At 43.4% G+C, this 22988-nt stretch overlaps 1 protein-coding gene across 2 annotated transcripts in view; it reads right to left on the reverse strand.

The window, feature by feature from the left end:
* Positions 1–5336, reverse strand: part of HTR7 (5-hydroxytryptamine receptor 7) — a 69325-nt gene extending 63989 nt beyond the window's left edge. Inside the window, exon 1 of one of the 2 annotated variants that reach the window (XM_067465726.1) lies at positions 3881–5336. In XM_067465726.1, coding sequence (XP_067321827.1) covers positions 3881–4422 — 542 coding nt within the window. In that variant the 5' untranslated portion in view covers positions 4423–5336. The remainder of the gene's footprint in view (positions 1–3880) is intronic. The other variant, XM_060767046.2, reaches the window with a different exon arrangement.
* Between the last annotated feature and the right edge of the window lie 17652 nt (positions 5337–22988).

A 22988-nucleotide genomic window follows, 5' to 3' on the forward strand; every position in this document is an offset into this window, starting at 1 on the left:
GAGGGCTGGATCTACACTGATCCCAGAGCATCTGGCAATGTAGACCAGACATAGGCAAACTTCAGTCCTATAGGGATTCTGGACTTCAACTCCCACAATTCCTAAAAGCTTGAGAGACGTGGACTATCTACAGACATCACATGCAACTCAATCAGTGTTGCCTCTGAAAAATCCTGCAAATCTCCTGGGAAGACAAGCAGACAAATGTCCACTTGCTGGAAGAAGCAGAGACCACCAGCATTGAAGTGATGGTCCTCCACCATCAACTCTGCTGGACCGGCCACGTTGTCCGGATGCCCAACCACCGTCTCCCAAAGCAGTTGCTCTACTCCAAACTCAAGAATGGAAAACAGACTGTTTGTGGGCAGGAAAAGAGATTTAAAGATGGGCTCAAAGCCAACCATAAAAACTCTGGCATAGACACCGAGAACTGGGAAGCCCTGGCCCTTGAGCACTTCAGCTGGAGGTCAGCTGTGACCAGCAGTGCTGTAGAATTTGAAGAGGCATGAATGGAGGGCGAAAGAGAGAAATGTGGCAAGAGGAAGGAGCATCAAGCCAACCCCAACTGGGACCACCTTCCACCTGGAAACCAATGCCCTCACTGCAGGTAAACAACAGGGCTCCACAGCCACCTATGGACCCACCGCCAGGACACTGATCCTGAAAGACTATCTTATTCGGACAACAAGGGATCACCTAAGGAAGGACCTAATAACGCCCCCTTTTTTGTTTTTAATATACAATACCATAGCATCATATATTGTGTACAGGCATTCCCCAAGTTACAATAATCCAACTTCCTTAGTTTCAGTTGTAATGAATTGTACACTCAGTTCACTTCTGACACGATAAATAAATAAATGTACATGTTCTGACTTACAAACAAACTCAACTTAAGAACAAACCTACAGAATCTCTTGTTCATAACTTGGGGACTGCCTATACTGGAAATATATTTACATTACATGGGATGAAATCAAATCTCATAAATGACGTCCAATACCATAGAATCATAGAACCATAGAGTTGGTAGAGACCTCATGGGCCATTCAGTCCAATGCCCTGCCAAGAAGCAGGAAAATCACATCCAAAGCACCCCCGACAGATGGACATCCAGCCTCTGTTTAAAAGCCTCCAAAGAAGGAGTTTCCACCACACTCAGAGGCAGAGATTTCCACTGCTGAACAGCTCTCACAGTTAGGAAGTTCTTCCTAATGTTCAGGTGGAATCACCTTTCCTGTAGACAGAATAGAGGTGTAACATGATATACACTCTATACAGGACTGCTTAGTGATTTTTGGTATCTCTATCAGTAGTGAAGAATGATGGAAGCTGCATCCCAATACTATCCAGAGGAGCCTCAAAGCTGCACAATATTTCTGTAGTAGGGATGAAGAACTTATAGTCTGTTGAATGGCATTGGATTGCAACTTATTATTAGTGACAGCCAGTAGTACTGAAGGATAATGGGAGCTATGCTTCGACACCATTCAGAGAGGACTCTGGCCCCTTCCACATAGCTGAACAAAAACCCACATTTTCTGCTTTGAACTGGAATATAAGGCAGTGTGGACACAGATAGCCCAGTTCAAAGCAGATATTGTGGGGTTTTCTGCCTTGATATTCTGGCTGTGTGGAAGGGCCCTGAGTTCTTCACTTACTCTTGGAGTGTGCGTGAGGAATCCTCTTTGTGGGAGTATCCAGAAAGGCTTCCTATCTCAAACCTCCCAACAGTAACTCCTGAATAAAGAACAAAAACAAAACAAAAAAAAACCCCTGCAAAATAAAACTGAATCGGAGTATATCGGGCCAGGGAAAACTTCAGCTCTCCAGGGGTTTTGGACTCCAACTCCAACAATTCCTAACAGCCTACAGCCTCAGGCCCTTCCTCAGAAAAAGGAAGAGGCCTGAGACTGTAGGCTGCTAGGAATTGTGGGAGTTGGAGTCCAAAACCCCTGGAGGGGCAAAGTTTCCCCAGGCCTGCGGTAGACCCCTCTAACCCAGTTGAAAGCAGGTAATCAGCTTTCAATCCCTCTCCAATGCCAGAAATATGTACAGCTTAATGGTGTAACATTAGAAAATGTTGACCATTTCCGCCACCTTGGCAGCCACCTCTCCATCAAAGTCAACATTGACACTGAAATACAACACCGCCTGAGTTCTGCGAGTGCAGCATTTTTCCGAATGAAGTAGAGAGTGTTTGAGGACCGGGAAATCCGTAGGGAGACCAAGGGGCTTGTTTATAAAGCTATTGTCCTTCCAACCCTACTATACCCCCATAAGACGTGGTGGCGTATCCCTTCTATACACCTGTGAGACGTGGACCATCTCCAGACGTCACATGCAACTCCTGCAACAATTTTATCAGCATTGCCTCTGAAAAATCCTTCAAATCTCTTGGGAAGACAGATGGACAAATGTCAGCATGCTGGAAGAAGCAAAGACCACCAGCATTGAAGTGATGGTCCTCCGCCATCAGATCCGTTGTCTGGATGCCTGACCACCGTCTCCCAAAGCAGTTGCTCTAGTCCATCTGGAAACCAATGTCCTCACTGCGGGAGATGTAGATCAAGAATAGGGCTCTACAATCACCTACGGACCCACCAGTACACTGATCCTGGAAGACTATCGCACTTGGCCAACGAGGGATCACCTAAGTACGTAAGTATATATATACTAGCTCTCCCCTGCCACGCGTTGCTGTGGCCCAGTCTGTTGATCTGGAAAATAAAGTAATGAAAATGTGTTGGTTTCTGATATATGTAATTTCTTTATGTTTGTGGGTAAACAGTATTTGCTGCTGTTTCTTTGTCAGTGTTGATGTGGAGATTGTCTGGTTTGCCTACTCTGGAACATGCAACATATAATTGTCCTTCTTCAGGGGTCCCTTTCAAATCTATGATACTATATCTGTGTGTGAGAATCATATCTATCTCTATCTATGGCTGGATGGCTCTTTGTCAGGAGGGCTTTGATTACGTTTTCTTGCCCTGGTGAAGAAGGGAGTTGGACTGGATGGCCTTGAGTATTTTCTGTTGGTCATGGGGATTCTGTGTGGGAAGTTTGGCCCAATACTGTCATTGGTGGGGTTCAGAACACTCTGATTGTAGGTGAAGTATAAATCCTAGTAATGACAACTCCCAAATGTCAAGGTCTATTTCCCCCAAATTCCATCTGTGTTCCTATTTGGGCATATGGAATATTCGTGCCAAGTTTGATCCAGATCCATCATTGTTTGAGTCCACAGTGGTCTCTGGATGTAGGTGAACTACAACTCCCAAACTCAAGGTCAATGCCCACCAAACCCTTCCAGTATTTTCTGTTGATCATGGGAGTTCTATGTGCCAAGTTTGGTTCAATTCCATCGTTGATGGAGTTCAGAATACTCTTTAACTGTAGGTGAACTATAAATCCCAGAAACTACAACTCCCAAATGACAAAATCATAATGTTTTGAGTGATGGTCACTCCTTGTGTTGTGAGACATTTTGTTGCCAAATTTGGTGTGATTTCGTTCATTGGTTCTTTTGTTTTTAAGGTACTCATTACGCACAGAGCATTTTTATATATATAGATAGATTTTGATACGAAATAAATAAATAAGTAGGGAAATTTCCGTACCTTTCCTACCATAGCTAGCCTCTTCCTCTTTCCTACCCGTTAAACTTTCCTACCCCCTTTTATATTTTTAATATTTTTTATTTTCTTTCTTTTCTCCAAAAAATTTAATAAAAATTATTTATTAATAAGGACTTGTGGGAGTTGGAGTCCAAACCCCTGGATGGCGGGGCCAAGTTTCCCCAGTCTTGCTGTAGACCCCTCGAACCCAGTTGAATGCAGGTAATCTGGGCTGGCGAGAGTTAGGGTTAAGACTGACCCACCTGTCGATGCTGATCACGCAGAGGGTCATGATGGAGGCGGTGCAGCACATCACGTCCATGGCGATGAAGACGTTGCAGAAGACGGCCCCGAAGATCCACTCTCCGCCGATGAGGTCGGTGACGCTGACGAAGGGCATGACGGCCACGGCCACGGAGAGGTCGGCCAGGGCCAGCGAGACGATGAGGTAGTTGGAGGGCTGCCGCAGCTTCTTGACGAAGCAGACCGAGATGACCACCAGGCAGTTGCCCGCGATGGTCAGCAGGGTCAGCAGCGAGAGCACGGCCCCGATCAGCACTTTCTCGGCGTCGCCGTAGCCCAGGATCTGCTCCCCGCACTGCGTCTCGTTGCTCCCGCCGGCGGAGGTGACGGCGGCGTCGAAGCTGCTCCGGGTGGTGCTCCCGCTGCCGCTGCTACTACTCCCGCTGCTACTACTCCCGACCCCGCTGGCATCGCCTCCTTCGGCCTCGCCTCGGGCAGTGACCCCTTGCAAGAGCTTCCCGCTGATCCCTAAGCGAGGCGGGTGGAGGGAGCCCGCGATCATGGTGCCCGAGCCCAGAAGGAGGAAGAAGGGGGAAAGGAGGGCGAGGAAGAGGAGGAAGAGGAGGAGGAGGGCCGCCCGCCCGCCCCCCGCATGCCCTCCTCTCCCCGCGACGGTGCCTCCCAGCGCTCCGGCCTCCCGCCCGACAAACAAGCAGCAAAGGCTGTCTTCGCCGTCCAAGCAGCAGCCCGAGCCCTCCTTCCCGCCACTTCGAGGGCATGCTCCGCCGAGGAGGAAGGTGGAAGCCCGCCTCCGAGGGGGCCGTGCCAGACTCAGCCCGCTCGCCCCCACCAGACACCGACGGACATGGCAGACCCGAGAGGAGAGAGAGAGAGACAGAAAAGGCGGCCGCTCAGTCGCTTCTGAGCCGCGGAGAGGAAAGGCAGAGGCGCCCCTCGCTGGCCGAGACTCCCGCCTCCGCCACGACGACGACGCCTCCTCCTGCCTCGGATGGAGAGGAATTAAAAGTTTTGAATGGCTTTATGTCGAAGCTGAGGAAAGAGGGAGAAGCCTGGAGAAGCGCCTCTCGCAAAGAAGTTGGGACTCTCTCTCTCTCTCTCTGGCAGTCGGTGCCGCCTTTTCCTCTTCTTTCTTTGCCCTCCTTTTTATGAGGAGGACCCCTCTCTCTTGACTCTCTGCTCAATAAAGGCTGGCTGTCGGCTGTCTCTTTCCCCGAACCGAAAGAGACGCGGTCGTTACTCACTTCTGAGGGGAAAAGGTGGAGCTGAGGGAGAAAAGGGCGCACAGTCGCGGCGACGACGCCTCTTTCTGCCCGCCTTTACCTTTAGGGCATGGCGAGGGAGTGCTTCTCTCTCCCTTCGTCTCTCCCGCTTGCTCCCTCTCTCTTTCTCGCCCTCTCTCTCCGTCTTTCCCCTCCCTCTTGCTCTTTCTTTCTTTCCACTCTCCCTCATCTCTCTTCCTCGGTCCCCCTCCCTTTCTCTCCCTCCACCTCTCTCCCCATCCCCTCTGTCCCTCCCTTTCCCATTCCTCCTCTGCCCCTCTCTCCCCCCCCCCGCTCTCTCCCATTCTGTCCCTCCCCTTGCTCTCTCTCCCTCTGTCTCTACCTCCCTTTCACCCTCCCTCTCGCTCCCTCTCTCTTTCTAACCCTCTTTCTCCCCTCTCCCTCTGTCTCTCTCCCTCTCTTCCCCCTCCCTCTTGCTCCCTCTTTCTCGCCCTCTCTCCCCTTCTCTCTCCCTTATTCCTCCTCTTTCTGTCTCCCTCCACCTTTCTCCCCTTCCCTTCTCTCCCTCCCTTTCCCATCCCTCCTCTCTCCCTAACCCTTTCTCTCCTTGCCCACTCTCTCCCACTCTGTCCATCCCCCCTTGCTCCTTCCTCCTCTCCATCTCCCCTTCTCCTTCACCCTCCCTATTGCTCCCTCTCTCTTTCTCGCCCTCTCTCTCCCCTCTCCTTCTGTCTCTTTCCCCTCCCTCTCGCTCCCTCTTTCTCACCCTCTCTCTCCCTCCCTTTATCTCTCCCTCTACCTTTCTCCCCCTCTCCTCCCTCCCTTTCCCATTTATCCTCTCTCCCCCTCTCTCTCTTTCCCTCCCCCTCTCCTCACTCCTCTCTCCCCCTCTCCTCACCCTTTCTCGCTCCCTCTCTCCCTCTGTCCCTCCTCCTCCCTTGCTGCCTCCCTCCCCCTCTCCTTCTGTCTCTCTCTCCTTCTCTTTCCCCCTCCCTCTCGCTCCCTTTGTCGCCCTCTCTCCCCTTTTCTCTTCCTCATACCCCCTCCTTTTCTTTTTCCCTCCACCTTTCTTCCCCTCCCTCCCTTTCCCATTCCCCCTCTCTCCCCCTCCCTCTCTCTTTCCCTCTCCCTCTCCTCACTCCCTCTCCCTCCCTCACCCTTTTTCACTCCCTCTCTCCCTCTGTCCTTCCTCCTCCCTTGCTCCCTCCCCCTCCCCCTCCTTCCGTCTCTCTCCTCCTCTTTCCCCCTCCCTCTCGCTCCCTCTTTCTCACACTCTCTCCCCTTTTCTTTCCCTTTCTCTCTCCCTCCACCTTTCTTCCCCTCCTCTCCCTCCCTTTCCCATTCCCCCTCCCTCCCTCTCTTCACTCCCTCTCTCTCCCTTTCTTGCTCCCTCTCTCCCTCTGTCCCTCCTCCTCCCTTGATCCCTCCCTCCCCCTCTCCTTTTGTCTCTCTCTCCTTCTCTTTCCCCCTCCCTCTTGCTCCCTCTTTCTCACACTCTCTCCCCTTTTCTTTCCCTTTCTCTCTCCCTCCACCTTTCTTCCCCTCCTCTCCCTCCCTTTCCCATTCCCCCTCCCTCCCTCTCTTCACTCCCTCTCTCTCCCTTTCTTGCTCCCTCTCTCCCTCTGTCCCTCCTCCTCCCTTGATCCCTCCCTCCCCCTCTCCTTTCGTCTCTCTCTCCTTCTCTTTCCCCCTCCCTCTCGCTCCCTCTTTCTCACACTCTCTCCCCTTTTCTTTCTCTTTCTCTCTCCCTCCACCTTTCTTCCCCTCCTCTCCCTCCCTTTCCCATTCCCCCTCCCTCTCTCCCTCTCTTCACTCCCTCTCTCTCCCTTTCTTGCTCCCTCTCTCCCTCTGTCCCTCCTCCTCCCTTGATCCCTCCCTCCCCCTCTCCTTTCGTCTCTCTCTCCTTCTCTTTCCCCCTCCCTCTCGCTCCCTTTCCCGCCCTCTCTCCCCCTCTCTCTCACTTATTTCCCCTCCCTTTCTCCCTCACCCCTTATCTCCCTCGCCCTCTCTCTCCTACTCTCTTCCTCCCTTGCTCCCTCTCCCCCTTCCCCCCTCTCCCCCTCTCTTTCCCTCCCTCCCTCTCTTTCTTGATTTTCTGTTCAATAAAGCCTCAGGGAAGCAGCTTTTCCTCACTTCTGAGGAGAGAAGTTGAAGGGAAAGTGGTACCCCTCGCTGGCCTCAGTAGCCTTCTTCTTGCCTTTCCCTTCAGGGTTTAGCAATATAGCTCTTTCTTGCCCCTCCTTATCTACCCTCTGTTTATTAAAAGTTTACTGTCCCTTATCAAGCACTTCCAGAGATGCGACTTTTCCTCACTCCTGAGGAGAGAAGTTGTGGAGAAAGTGGTGCCCCTCGCTGGCCTCAGTTGCCCCTTTCTCATCTTTCTTTTCACCTTTCCCTTCAGGGCATGGCAATGTAGTTTTTAAGTGGAGCTCTCTTCCTTGTCCCTCCGTATCTGGACTTCAATAAAGTTTGAATATCCCTTATCCAGAAGCCTTAGAGATGAGGCCCTTAGTTATGAGGAGGAAAGTGGGAGCTTGGGGATCGGGGAAGGGGACCACCTTCTTTTGCATTGCTTTTGGTGCTTTTCCGGGATAATAACTGTCTCCCTCATCAAACATGTATCTCTTGCTGTTTTAACATCACCTACTCCATTGGTCTGTATAAAATACAGTTGAGACATCCCATGGCAGCTGTCATTACATCTTCAAGTAGCCACCAGCACACCTTTAAGTAGCCATCTTTCCCTGCTTCCAAGCGAATTGAGAGGTCCCATGTGCTATTACTTGAAAAAATCCTGTGTTTGTTCTCATGGAAGTATTTTTTAATGTGAGATCATTCAATAGGATAGTACTGTTATGTTATCCAGGTGGAGGCCACTAGGGGGTGCTAGATAGAGAAGGATAGTCCATTTTATGGAGGTGAAGAGTAGGCTGAAGAAGTAAAACAATTTCCCCATTTTTCTGTTATTCCCATGTCTCTGTCATGGAAACAAGCCTTGTTTATACTATGGGAAGGGGGAAGGCGGAATAACTGGCAAAAACGGAGGAAATGGTTTTCCTCCTTCAACTCCCCTCCCCGCATATACAGTGTTCCCTCACTTATCGCGGGTGTTACATTCCAGGGCCACCCACGAAAAGTGAAAATCCACCAAGTAGAGACTATATATATATATATATATATACATATATATAATATCGCATTTTGAGGGTGAGGCAGAAGCGAGGAGAGATTTAAAGGCACCACACACCTTTTATTTTATTTTTTTGCTAGCTATAAGGAAAGGGCTATAAGGCCGTGATTTACATTCTGCTTTGTAGCTCCTTTCTCCCTTTTTTATGATTGGGGAAGGGTGAAACCCCTTTCCACACTCCATCGTTGCCAGGAGGCAAAAACCCAAAAAACAGGCTGCAAAAAGCGAACCACAAAGTAGCGAGGAAACACCGTATTGGACTATCCTTCTCTCTATTGTGCCACCTTGTGGCCTCCACTGGGATAATGGAACAGTGTCAACAGGATTTCTTCTATATTATTCTATATTATAATTTCTCTTTATAAGTACAGATACCTCTCAATTCAAATGGCAACTCTATTTAATTAACACTGATAACAAAAAGATATAAATTACTGTTTCTTCCTTCTCAGCCCCAAAAACATTATGGCAGAAGAAAAGAATCTATATTGCCCACCTCGGCTCCTCCCTCCAGAATGACATCATTGCTATGTTTACAAGCGGGCAATGGGGAATTCCCATTGCATGATAAATTTGACATTTCTACCCATCTCTACGCGGGGAATTAAAAAGGAAGTCGATTGGCAATCAACTTAGGAACCATTGGTGGGGGGAAAACATACTTTAGAAACAGCAAAATACCCGAAACCCACAGTACGAGCATGCAGCATGTGAAGGGTTCCATGGGTACCAATTTCTTAAATGTATAGAAACACTGGTTTTGCTGCATGTGAAGAAGTCAATCGTTACATGACTCCAGAAACATCTGTAGTCCTGCTGGCAACCTCAAGACGGATCCATTTTTGAAGTGGATTGGGAAGCTTGCATGTGATTAGGTCCTCAGTCCACAACGCTTCGTACTTTTAATTCCCACCTTTGCCTTCAAGACATGGCAAGACATTTTTTTCTAAGCTATCTTTTCGCACCCATTGTTATTTGGTCCTTTGTTCAAGAAACGTTGATGGTCCTTTATCCTTTTATGAGAAGGGGTGATCTCTCTCAACCCTTGTTATGAGGCCCTCTATTTAATATTACTTGACTATGCCCAAACCCAAAATACCTAAATCCATGATGGCCAGCTGTGTTTAACCAGAAGGAAAGAGAAGCTACCATTAAGTTACTTCTGAACAGAGAAGTTGAGGGGAAAGAGGCGCCCTTGAGGGCCTCAGTTGCCTCCTTATCTCGCCTTTTCCTTCAGGGCATTGTTGTTGTTCATTCGTTCAGTCGCTTCCGATTTTTTGTGACCTCATGGACCAGCCCACGCCAGAGCTCCCTGTCGGCTGTCACCACCCCCAGCTCCTTTAGTCAAGCCAGTCACTTCAAGGATACCACCTATCCATCTTCCCCTTGGTTGACCCCTCTTCCTTTTTCCTTCCATTTTCCACAGCATAATTGTCTTCTCTAAGCTTTCTTGTCTTCTCATGATGTGGCCAAAATACTTCATCTTTGCCTCTAATATCCTTCCCTAATATCCTTCAGGGCATAGCAATATAGTTTTTATGTGGAGCTCTCTTTCTTGTTCCTACTTATCTGGCTCTCTGTTCAGTAAAGATTGACTGTTCCTTATTAAGAATCCCCAAGCCCAAAATAGAGGGTGGAGAAAAGGGTACAAAAGATCAATTGGATCACAATTTCAGTAAGGAGACGTTGAGGAATTGTTTTTAGATATTATTGTTTTTTATATTTTTAATGTTGAACTGTTTTTATAACTGTTTTTATAATTGTTTTTAATTGTACCCTGATTTGTTATGGAATCGAATTGCTGCCGACTGAACCGCCTTGAGTCGCCTCAGGCTGAGAAAGGCAGTATACAAATGCAGTAAGTAAATAAATAATAAATAAGAAGATTTCAATATATATAATAACTCCCCTATTTTTGTTGTTTTTAATGTACAATACCATAGCATCATATACTGTGTACAGACAGTCCCCAAGTTACAAACATCCAACTTACAAACAACTCCTTGTTAAGAACATGGGTGAGACAATCTGCCCCTAGAAAGGGAAAATATCACTCCTGAAAGATTAATCGTGGGAAAACGTTTCTTCTGAAGCTTTCTCACCAATCCTTAATTCCACAACAAACTTTTTTTTTCAAAATCCAATTATCATAGGGACAGAAAGTGAGATAATATCTTCTGAAAAGGAGCACAGAAAGCAAAGTAAACACCACAGAGGCCTTAACTCTTCCTTTATTCTATCTAATGTCTGTCTGTCTGTCTGTCTATCTATCTATAACTCTATCTATCTATCTATCTATCTATCTATCTATTTGGTTAGTACTACACTTAATAAATGTACCTGTTCTGACTTGCATACAAATTTAACTTAAGAGCAAACTTAAAAAACCTCTTGTTCATAACTTGGGGATTGCCTATACAAAAAATAAATTTACATTATGTGGGATAAAATCAATCTCATAAATGACTTCCAATACAATAGCATCATATACACTATATATAGGACTGCTTGGTTGCTTTTGGCCCACCCTGTACCTCTATCAGTAGCGAAGGATGATGGGAACTGCATTCCCATACCATCCAGAGGAGCTCCAAACCTGCACAATATTTCTGTGTTAGGGATGGACAACTTATAGCCCACAGAGTGGTGTCAAATTACAATTTATATCAGTGATAGCCAGTAGTAAGTAAAGGTAAAAGTCTAGTAGTGTCTGGCTCTGGGATGGTGGTGCTCATCTCCATTTCTAAGCCGAAGAGCCGCTGTTGTCCGCAGACACCTCCAAGGTCATGTGGCTGGCATGACTGCATGGAGCACCATTACCTTCCAGATAAGGCGGTATATATTGATCTACTCACATTTGCATGTTTTCGAACTGCTAGGTTGGCAGAAGTTGGGCCTAACAAACAGCAGGAGATCACCTTGCTCGCTCCCTGGATTCAATCCGCCAACCTTTTGGTCAGCACATTCAGCAGCCCAGCAGTTTAATCTGCTGTGCTGCCAGGGGGGCAATAGTATTAAGGATAACAGGAGCCATGCTAGGAACCCTTTTTTGTGGGAGTATCCAGAAAGCCATTCTACCTCGAACCTCACAACAGTAACTCTTGGAGAAAAAGAACCCCTGCAAAATAAAAGTGAATTGGAGTATATTCATTGACAGTAAGTTGGCAACAATTTCTTGGTGCACTAAACATATTGCAACGCTAGCCAAATTTAGCTAAAGATGGCATCTCTCCTCTGGATGAATGCCTGGAGGAAGTAATGCGCAGGATAAGGGAAACAAATTGAAACTGAATCCAGAAAATATAGAAATGCTTGTCATCAAAGGCCCTATCGTGGGGGTGGAGGTGTGTCAACCAGTTCTGGATGGGGTTACACCCCCCCCCCCCCCCCGAAAGACTGTGTTCACAGCTTGGGAATGCTCCTGGGTCTGTCTCTCCAAATGTCAGCCCAGGTAAATGCAACAGTCAGGAGTGCTAACTATCAGCTTTGGGTGATATGCCAGCTGCGCCCCTTCCTAGATTTGGATGTCCTAAAGATGGTAGTGGTAACCTAAAGGTTAGACTTCTGCAATGTGCTTTACATTGGGCTATCTTTGTATCAAGTTCAGAAACTCCAATTAGTTCAAATGACAGCAGCTAGATTAGTTACAGGAACATCCAGGAGTGAGGATGTTACACCTATACTACAGTCACTCCACTGGTTGCCAATTAGTTTCCAGGCAAAGTACAAAGTGTTGATTTTGACCTTTAAAGCCCTACATGGTTTGGGTCCAGGTTACCTACAGGATCGCCTTCTCCCATACAATCCGTCCCAAACACTTATGTCCTCAGGGAGATGCTTACTCCAAACAACCAGAACCTGACTGGCATCCATCACTCAGAGGACCTTTTCATCAGCTGCCCCATGACTGTGCAATGACCTGTTGGAAGAGCTCCAACAGATAAATCAGTTGTCAGAATATAAAACACATCAGAAGGCCTATCTCTTCCGGCAGACCGACCCAGTCAATTTTAACATGTAAATTTTAACCTACAGGGTGAGTTTTAATCTGTATTTTATCTGTGTATATTGGTTATATGTATTTTAATAGTGTTTTGATTTATCTCGCTATTTCAACCATGTTGTACCCTGCTTTGAACCACAAAGAGAGGCAGGTAATAAACATGGTGATATGGCTGACAATACTATTTTTATTGTTTAATTAATGTTCTATTTATTGTTTTAAATTGCTGTTATATTATTGCATTGTTAGATGTTGCAGCATCGAATGGTTCCCAAGTGTAAGCCGCCCTGAGTCCCTGTTCGGGGGTTAAGAAGAACGGGATAGAAATGCTGGAAATAAATTATTATTATTATTATTATTATTATTATTATTAGAAACACAACAAGATGAGTCCACAGCAGACAAGATCACTCTGCTGGCTGTTGTATTGGATCACATGCCGGGCACTTCATTCGCTACATTATATGACAGTGTAGATAGGGCGTTCATTTGGTCCCACTGACTAGATAGCACACCATATTTATAAGTGTCATGAAATATGTGGATTTCTATAGCACAACAGTCAGAAGAAACAGTTTAAATTCAATGCTGTCCAAGAAAAGCTGGGCTAAGTATCAGAGAAAGAGAGACTAAAGCAAAAGAAAGGCAAAAGATCCATGAAGTCAAATCAGAGAAGTGATAAAGCTAAAAATAACAGAAGCATCTTGCATGGACTGAGAGCATGGACTGAAAGAAGTTTCTTATATCTTCTTTCAGCCAGGAATGGAAGCGGGGAAAGGAAGCAGGTCAGTTTGATTGAAGCTGAGAGAGAAATATAGTCGGATGGCTTTGTTTTAAATTAGACCAGGCTCAGTAATATCTACTGAAAAGAAGCTAACTCTTTAGTTCTGGTTGGAAAAAGACAGTGAAATGGCACTCAATTCCAAGCCTGAATGCTGTGCCCCTTCCTCCAATTTATATGAGTGTATGATCATTCATAAAATGGAACAGAAAACAAAATAGAGACATTTGTAATTCAAATAATGCATCTTGGCCAATGCTGGAAATGCAAAATGCTGCTGGTATAAACAGCAGATGGGAAATCACACTGATTGACTACTTCAGACAGATTTTAGGCTTGGAACATAATGAGAAAGAGCATTCCTTTGAGACTGTAAAAAAAAAGGCTCTTTCATGTCATTGTGTTACAGCTGAAGCCACCAATGTCACTTACTGTGAGTTATAATACTTAGGTTACATCTGCACTTCAGAATTAATGCATTGACACTAACCGTCATGGCTCAATGTGATGGGATCCTGGAAGTTCTAGCTTTATAAACTCTTTAGCCTTCTCTGCCAAAGAGTGAGGGCGCCTCACCAAACTGTAAATCCCAGGATTTCTTAGTATTCAGCCTTAGAATAAAACATATTTGCTTAAGAAATGCAGGTAGTTTAGATGTTGTTGTCACATCTGCCATTAATGAAGCGATTCGGAAATTTAGGACATTTCGGAAAGTTCCGAATTTTTTTTCAGAAAAAATTGGAATTCATTTCTGAATTGAACCACTATTTATTTATTTATTTATTTATTTATTTATTTACTTTGCTTATATACCGCTCAGCCCGGGGGCGACTCACAGCGGTGTACAACATAGAAAGAACAAGGTTCAATCTAAAATATCAATCTAGCATTAACCAAAAAATCATCATCAAAAACATCAACAACATCAATAATACAAAAAACCATTCCACGTCGTCTTATCGTTTAAACCACAATCCAGTATCATTTTCCGTTGTTCCATTCCTGTCGTCATTACCAATTATTGCACTTCTTGTTCGAACGCCTTCTTGAACAGCCAAGTCTTTAATTTCCTGCGGAATATCATCAGGGAAGGAGCCAGTCTGATGTCCACGGGAAGGGTGTTCCACGGCCAAGGAGCCACCACCGAGAAGGCCCTGTCTCTCGTCCCCGCCAGGCGTGCCTGTGAGGCAGGCGGGATCGAGAGCAGGGCCTCCCCGGACGATCTCAAAGTCCTGGTGGGCTCGTAGGTCGAGATGCGGTCAGATAGGTATCTTGGGCCGGAACCGTTTAGGGCTTTATAGGCCAACGCCAGCACCTTGAATTGAGCCCGGTAGCAAATCGGCAGCCAGTGGAGCTGGTACAACAAGGGCGTTGTATGCTCCCTGCGTCCCGCTCCTGTTAGTAACATGGCTGCCGCACGTTGGACCAGTTGAAGTTTCCGGGCCGTCTTCAAGGGCAACCCCACGTAGAGAGCGTTGCAGTAGTCTAAACGGGATGTAACCAGAGCGTGGACTACCGTGACACTAGTGCCCCCTACATCCAAAACGAGTTTTGAACTTTTTTTTTTTATCAACCAAGCCTAGAGAGTACAGTTTAGACTTCAGCAAGATGTATGCTTAAAGACTCCATTGGACTATAGACTATTGAATCTAAGGAAGATGGCCTGTGTTACCTACACAGTGAAATTACTTAAAATCCTATTGTAACTGGATTCATAAGAACTGTGCCTGTATGCTGTACACATGAAGTTTTGTGAGTAAACCAACTCTGTTACTTTTAACAGAGACTGTTAATTTTGTCTCTTGGGAGCATGATTTAAAGGTAAATAGATTTTAAGGGAAGGTAGAGGTTGGGCAACTTCAAAAAACATTTCTGAAATTCTGCTGAATATATATGTTTTTGTGCATTGTGTCCCTGGCAGTTCAAAATCATACCTAGGTACATCAGTGTTACAGCTGAGGGACCTAGTTGCCTTGCTTGAATGCTGGTAAACATCACAAAAAGTTGTGACTTCTAACAAGGTAATGCCTTTCCTTTAATCAGCGGTTTTCCAAAAAGGTTACAAATCCCATTTTCCAAATGATTATGGAAATTCACATTTTCCAAAAGGTTATGGCATCATTTTGCCAAGACACACCATATCCCTGTATCTTGGGCTACATTAAATTACTGTATATACTCGAGTATAAGCCTAGTTTTTCAGCCCCTGTTTTAGGCTGAAAAAGCTCCCTTCAGCTTATTCTGGAGTCAAGGTTATTTATTATTTTTCTCTGTTATTAGCATTATTTTATTACATTTATTTTACACTATTTATTATTATTATTATTATTATTATTATTATTATTATTATTACATTTACAGTATTTACCCTATTATTATTACATTTATTATTTTACTCTATTATTATCAATATATATATTAATTTACTTTATTATTGTTGCATTTATTCTCTTACTCTATTATTACTGTTATAATTGCATTTCCATCATTTTACTCTATTATTATATTTATTATTTTACTATCTTTATTCTTGTTGGAAGGATACATAAGTATGTTTACATTAAAGAAGGTTAGAATAATGATTTAATCAGAGTTGGGCAGTCTTATCTTAAATTACAGTCTTATGTAAATATTCAAAAACATCTCACCTTCTGATACCTCAATTAATGTAATTTTATTGGTTATCTATTTTTATTTCGAAATTTACCCATAGCGCCTGCATTTCCTACCCTTGGCTTATACTCGAGTCAATACATTCTCCCAGTTTTTTGTAGTAAAATTAGGTGCCTCGGCTTATATTCGGGTCGGCTTATACTCGAGTATATACGGTATTTCAATACACATCTCGACACCCAAATGAGAGAGAGTCCACTGTGAAATGGTCTTGCATCATTGCTGGTACTATTAACACTTCATTTCATCTCTCCTGCTGTCCTCATCCTGCTATAATATAAAACTAAAAGTAACAACAAGCAGCAGCAACAAACTTTATTACGGTCCATGGACCCACATCTGTTAAATGGATAACATACAGGAGTTAACTAAAAGTAAATTTGTTTTATTTTTTGTTAAGAAACCTCTTAATGTAAAGAGACACTGGCAAAGTTTCCATATTGTCCTCAAGGTGATCTTTAAGTGGGAATTTCCAATAACCTTTATGTGATTATCCTCCCATTTAAGACACTAATGCGGCATAGATCAGCAAAATTGATTTCGCATTGCTTGATGCACATGAGACATACAGAGAATAAGGACACTAGAGAAAAGGAGGGAGGGTGGTATGGAAGAAGAAAGAAAAGGAAATCACAAAAATGATAAATTGCTGAGGGTTGTGAGTATATATGGAGCACCAGACTCTGCATTCTACATAGTTTCACAGAAGGAATACATTTAAATGAAACATTTTTATTTGCTGTCATAAAGATGATGGCATTCTCTGGCTGGAATGAGGTGTGGGATTTCACTGCCTCAAGAGCCTTACACTACATCTGGTAGCTTTTGCATAAACCTGTGCACTTCTGCAGCATTTCTAATGCATCATATAAATTGCTCTGTCTGCCATCTGACTGCGTTGATTTCTCTGAAACCATCTTGTTTTTATTTCATCTAGGTTTTCTCAGTTTTATATATGTGTTAAAATTCAAGTGACATTTAGTACTGTTTTGAAGTGGATGAGCAACCAGTTCCAGTCATGATCTTAAGTGAACGGAAAGAGAAAGTGGAGCTGACAAGTCTACTAACACAAAAAAAGGTACAGAAAAACATAGAAAAAAATACTAAGACACAAAAAATGCCTAAATATTAGGGCTGGTCAATTCGTTTCATTAATTCGTAATTCGTTAAAAAATTCGTTAATTTTTGAATTACGAAACGATTACAAAACTTTTTTTTTAACCTGGAAGTGTTTTTAAATATCGAAACGGCAGGCGCCAAAAAATTTTGTATTTCCGTCCATTTCGGAAATACGTAAGATGGCCGCCTGCCGATGCTTGCTGGGAGCTCTCCTCTCTCGGCGCCGGCTGAGCAAGCGAGCCAGAGTGAGTGCCTGCCTTCCCTCCTTAGTAATAATTTTAATTTCTCCTCCCTATTCTACTAAATTAATAATTAAATTTAAAAAATATTTTAAAAATATTGAAAAAAAAAGGGCGCCATCTTTACAAAATGTTTTGTAAATATTTACGAAATTTCGTAAATACCGAACTTTTTTTTTTGGAAAATTTTGTAATTATTTTAAATATCGAAACAAAAAAAAACCCCAATTACAAATCGATTTTAGAAACAAATTTTTGCGTTGTTACCTAAATGCCTAAATATCATACATCAGTGTATTACAAGACAAATATCAAGAAAGAAATGATAATTGATGCAAGCATTTCTCTTAGGAAACCAAATTTCTGCAATGAAATTTTTTTGGGGGGGGGGGATCAACATCCAGAAATGTTATGGAAAATGGCATTCATAACCTTTTGGGAAAACCAGGAATCTCCACAGGCTTTTGGAAGCATGAGCCTTTTGGAGATTAATTGGCATTCACACTATTTGGAATAATCATAACCTTTCGGAAAGGCACGACCTTGTTAGAGAACATAACCTTTTGTAAAGTATGATCTTCCTGAAAAGAGTTAAAAACTCGCTTGAGTCAACCTTCTCCTTAGTGGTAGGAGTATTCGTGAAAGGCAATTAGGTTTCTCAGCTGTTAGACTGATATACCTAGATATTTCTTTGAACTGTTAGATATGCCAGTGCACAAAACCAGAAGAGTTTCTTTTCAGCTGCTCAAAAACAATCACTTTTCTTTAAAACATCCTTGTTTGCTCTCAAGAGACAAAACTCTCTTGAGGGGGGAGGGGTATAAAAATTGAGAGACACAAATGGGAGATAAAGGTGGAATAGGCATGGTTAAGAACACTAAGAAAATAATATTTGATATGTATTTTGAAATGGTGATGGATTGTGATATTATTCTACCTGTCTTCCATTAAAACTTATTGGAAATAAACAGACAAAACTAAGTAGTCTTCATTAAAAATAACATAGATGGTTTACTTACAAACTTTATGTATTCAGCATACAAGTATATTGCTTATCAATCCAGTTACAGATAGATTTGAAGTGGTTTCTCTGTGCAGATAACATAGGTCATCTTTCTTATGATCAAACAGTCCAAAAGTCTAAAGCATCTCTCCAGTCTGAGAGTCTAATGGAGTCTGAGCCCTGACTAGTCCCAGTTCTGATCACATGGTCTGCAGTCCTTCCCACAACATAGAGTTAAGGAAGACTGTATACCAATACACACATATATAATACAGTAAACAATTTTAATTATATACAAACAAATTACTAGTGGAGGCTTGAAGGAGGTTGTTATTTCCAACAGAAAGAGAAATGGTAAAAAGAAATGCTGAAAGAGAAATCAACAAATACTACAGAGTTAATGTAGTCCTAAGAAGAAAAATGAAGAACTGCAAACAATTAAAACTGCAAGTTATTGTCATGCTGACTGGAGGTGTATCTATACTGTAAAATTAATGCAGTTAGGTAAAGATTTTTCCCCTGAGATGACATCCAGTCGTGTCTGACTCTGGGGTGTGGTGCTCATCTCCATTTCTAAGCCGAAGAGCCGGCGTTGTCCATAGACACATCCAAGGTCATGTGCCAGCAGGATTGCATGGAGCGCCGTTACCCTCCAGCTGGAGCAGTACCTATTGATCTACTCATATTTGCATGTTTTTGAACTGCTAGGTTGGCAGAAGCTGGGGCTGACAGCGGAAGCTCACGCCGCTCCCCGGATTCGAACCTGCGACCATTCAGTCAACAAGCTCAGCAGCTCAGCACTTTAACTCACTGCACTACCGGGTGCCCCAATGCAGTTAGACACCACTTTTATTGTCTTGGCTCAATGCTATGGATTCATGGGAGCTGTAGTTCTATAAGGTCTTGCACTTTGTTAACCAGAGGGCTTGTGCCTCACCATACTACAACTCCCAGAATCCCATAGCACTGAGCAATTACAGTTGTGTCAAGCTACTGTAATTATATAGCATAGATGCACCATGTAGTCCAAAAAAGTAGCTTTCCTAACCTCTGCTAGATCCCAGTACATGCAATAATGAATAAAACATTACATCTACTTTACACCTAGGTTACAGTGGAAGGAGGCAAGGATGGATTTTCCCAGTTATACAGGTTGCTCGCTTATCTGGAATTCTGAAATCCCAAAAACTCCAAAATCCAGAATTGTCCACATGAATGTTTGAGGTGGTGATGCCCTGGTGGTTCAATAAATGGAAAATATGTTTTGTGCCCAAAATTATTTAAAATGTTGTATATAATTATTTTTGTCAATGTATATAAGGGGTATATCAAACATTAATGAATCTTGCATTTAGACCTGTGCTCCATCTCTGGGATTATGTATATAATATGCAAAAACATGTCTTCCAAAACACTTCTCAAGCATTTTAGATAAGAGATAATCTGCCTATTGGGAACTGAGAAGTGGGGTGGAATGAGTCTGTACACAGACACACTTCAACACAACTCCCTGCATTTTTGGAGTCTCCTCGGGTAACATTGCTTTGAAGACTTTCATTTCATTTGAAGACTGCCTGCTTTTCAGAATTTGTCACTACATCACTGAACTAGACTTATGGATATCAATGGGACTTGTTTTCCTATATGTGTGCTTGGTGGTGCGGTTGTAATTTTAGAAAATGTGACGCCATTATATTTTTTGTGAGTAGGTCAGGCAAGCAAAACCTCAAGGAGACAATGAGATATGGACAAGAAAACCACATCAACTTGTCAGGAATCTTTTAAGTACCAAATGTGCCGTTACAACATGAAATTTTAAAATAGCCTTTCTGTTTACAGCAGGTGGGAATGCAGATCTGGACACATCTGAGAATATTATTAACACATTATTGGCTAATTGATTTGACCTACTGCTGAATATTTGATGTTTCCCTTTTATTTTGCACTGCTTTTCCTAAAGGGTTGATTTGGGCATTTCTTTTCATCTCTTTCCTTCTTTTTTGTTCTCACAAGCAAACATTTGTGTTGACATTGAAAAGAGCCTTTCTAAAATTACAATATAGGTCACAAGAGATGACACAGTTTGTTTTATTCATCTTGCCACTGTACTATGTACATGAACATTGGGCTCGCCAGCTTTAGCCACTGCTCACGTGTATGGGTTAATTAACTAGATGACAATGTAAATAGGTCAGGCTAAAATATGGAACAGCCAGTCCAAGAATCACAGCTAAACAGAGGATGAATATAACAAACTAGAAGCTAGCAGCAGTCACAGACAGACCCATACTAAGATGTTAAATTCCAAGTCCTATGTGAAAACAGTAGTTTTTGCAGGGCTTGTCCAACACATTTTGTTGTCTTATGGCCCTTCCAGACAGCCCCAAAATGTGGGATCTGTCTCTCTTTTTACCAGAGGTGTCCAAACAATGCCTCAAGAAAAAGTGAATTGATGCAGATTAAACCGAGTTTCCCCAGTTGACTCCACATTAATTAAACACGTGGAAAAATTCAGACCTGGAAAATTTGTGCGCCAACTGCGCCTGTTCCTTGAGAAGCCAGATCTGACCATGGTGGTATGCCATAGTTACATCCCGTCTGGATTACTGTAACGCGCTGTACATGGGACTGCCTCTGAAGAGTGCTTGGAAACTTCAGCTGATCCAAAGAGCTGCAGCCAGGTTACTCACTGGGGCAGGCTACAGGGAGAGGACAATCCCCCTGTTGCAGCAGCTCCACTGGCTGCCAGTCTGTTTCTGGGCACAATTCAAAGTGCTGGTTATGACCTTTAAAGCCCTAGATCAGTGTTTCTCAACCTGTGAGTCAGAACCCCTGGGGGGTCATGAGGGGGGTGTCAGAGTGTTACCAAAAACTATCAGAAAATACAGTATTTTCAGTTGGTCATATGAGTTCTATGTGGGAAGTTTGGCCCAATTCTATCATTGGTGGGGTTCAGAATGCTCTGTAATGGTAGGTGAACTATAAATCCCAGCATCTACAAGTCCCAAATGTCAAGTCTATTTTCCCCAAGCTCCACCAGTGTTCACATTTGGGCATATTGAGTATTCGTGCTAAATTTGGTCCAGAGCCATCATTGTTTGAGACAACAGTGCTATCTGGATGTAGGTGAACTACAACTCCCAAACTCAAGGTCAATGCCCACCAACCCTTCCAGTATTTTCTGTTGGTCTTGGGAAGAGGCAGCCCTAGGTAATTTTCAATGGTAAGCAAACAGTATTTTGCCGCCCCACCCTGTTCCCACCCCCCACCCCCCAACCAAACACTGATATACATTTTCTGTTCAACGTGCGAGTTCTGTGTGCCATATTTGGTTCAATTCCATCATTGTTGGAGTTCAAAATGTTCTTTGATTGTAGGTGAACTGTACATCCCAGTAACTACAACTCGCATATGTCAGGGTCTATTTTCCCCCAAGAGCACCTCAAGAGTGCCCCTGGGCAAAATGAACTATACTGCAAATGCTTACTTTGCATAATAGTGAGCCGCCCCTGGTCTTGGGAGTTCTGTGTGCCAATTTTGGTTCAATTCCATCGTTAGTGGAGTTCAGAATGCTATTTGGTTGTAGGTTAACTATAAATCCCAGCAGCTACAACTCCCAAATGACAAAATCAATCTCCCCTAACCCCACCAGTATTCAAATTTGGGCATATGGGGTATTTGCACCAAATTTGGAACAGTGAATAAAAATACATCCTGCATATCAGATGTTCGTATTACTATTGAGAACAGTAGTAACATTACAGTTATGAAGTAGCAATGAAAATAATGTTATGGTTGGGGGGTCACCACGACATGAGGAACTGCATTAAGGGGTCGTGGCATTAAGAAGGTTCAGACATTGGCCACACGGACTGGTGCATTTTCACCATAACAGTCCCAAAAGTATCAGTTCTGCACTAAAGTGGTTCTAAAGTTATCTGCCTTAATTCTGCTTCTAGGAAGGAGTATTGCTTGAGCCCCATTAAAACAATTAGCAATTACTCTAGAGGTCTCAATGAATCCTCCTCTTTTCTGATTTCAAACTAATTCCAGAGAAACCAAAAATGTACTGTGCTCCTTCTCAAGTCACCACTTAACCTAACTCTGACCTAGCCTTCAAAAAATATAAGCAGGCCAACATAGACCTTATGCTTCACAAGCCTTTTGAAGCAGAATAATTTCTTAATGTTTCAGTGAATTTACAAAATGCTTCTCCTGGCTCCCAATGTAACAATTCAGCTGCACTTTCTTAAGCAATCTGGAGATGGAAACAGAAAACTCATGAAAAACTGCCCAGTTTGCCAGAAAGCTGTTCTTCTGCTTCTGCCAAACAGAATTCCCAGTGCAGAGGACATTACCATCAGTAATTCCCTTCAACATGTCAAGCTTTACCTACTGTAATCACTACTTTCAGATTGGAATTAAGGAGTTTGGGAAGAGTTATTTTCTCTCTATTTTGCTTCTTTCCTTTCTGCTTGATGGAGACACTTCTCAATGAGGCAAATAAAATAATATCCAATATACCCTCTCAGAATGGCTTAGGATTACATGGCTTTGCATGCTTGCTTTCAAGATGTGTGAGCAGAGGACTAAACCTCAAATCCAAAAATAAAACAGGAAATATAACAGTTCTAGTGCATACATGGCTCTCCTTTCCTTAGCTTTGCACAAAGGAGCAGGAACAATCTACCACATAGTGATTCAATAATAATAATAATAATAATAATAATAATAATAATAATAATAATAATCTTTTTTATGTTCCACCCTATCTCCCCAAGAGGACTCAGGGCGGATTACAGTACAGAAATATGGCAAACATGCAATGCCTTTATACAATTAACAAAGACAAACAGTACTTAAACAGAGGTAAAGACTT

The sequence above is a fragment of the Anolis sagrei genome, chromosome 3, assembly GCF_037176765.1.
Source record: "Anolis sagrei isolate rAnoSag1 chromosome 3, rAnoSag1.mat, whole genome shotgun sequence".
NCBI lineage: Eukaryota > Metazoa > Chordata > Lepidosauria > Squamata > Dactyloidae > Anolis > Anolis sagrei.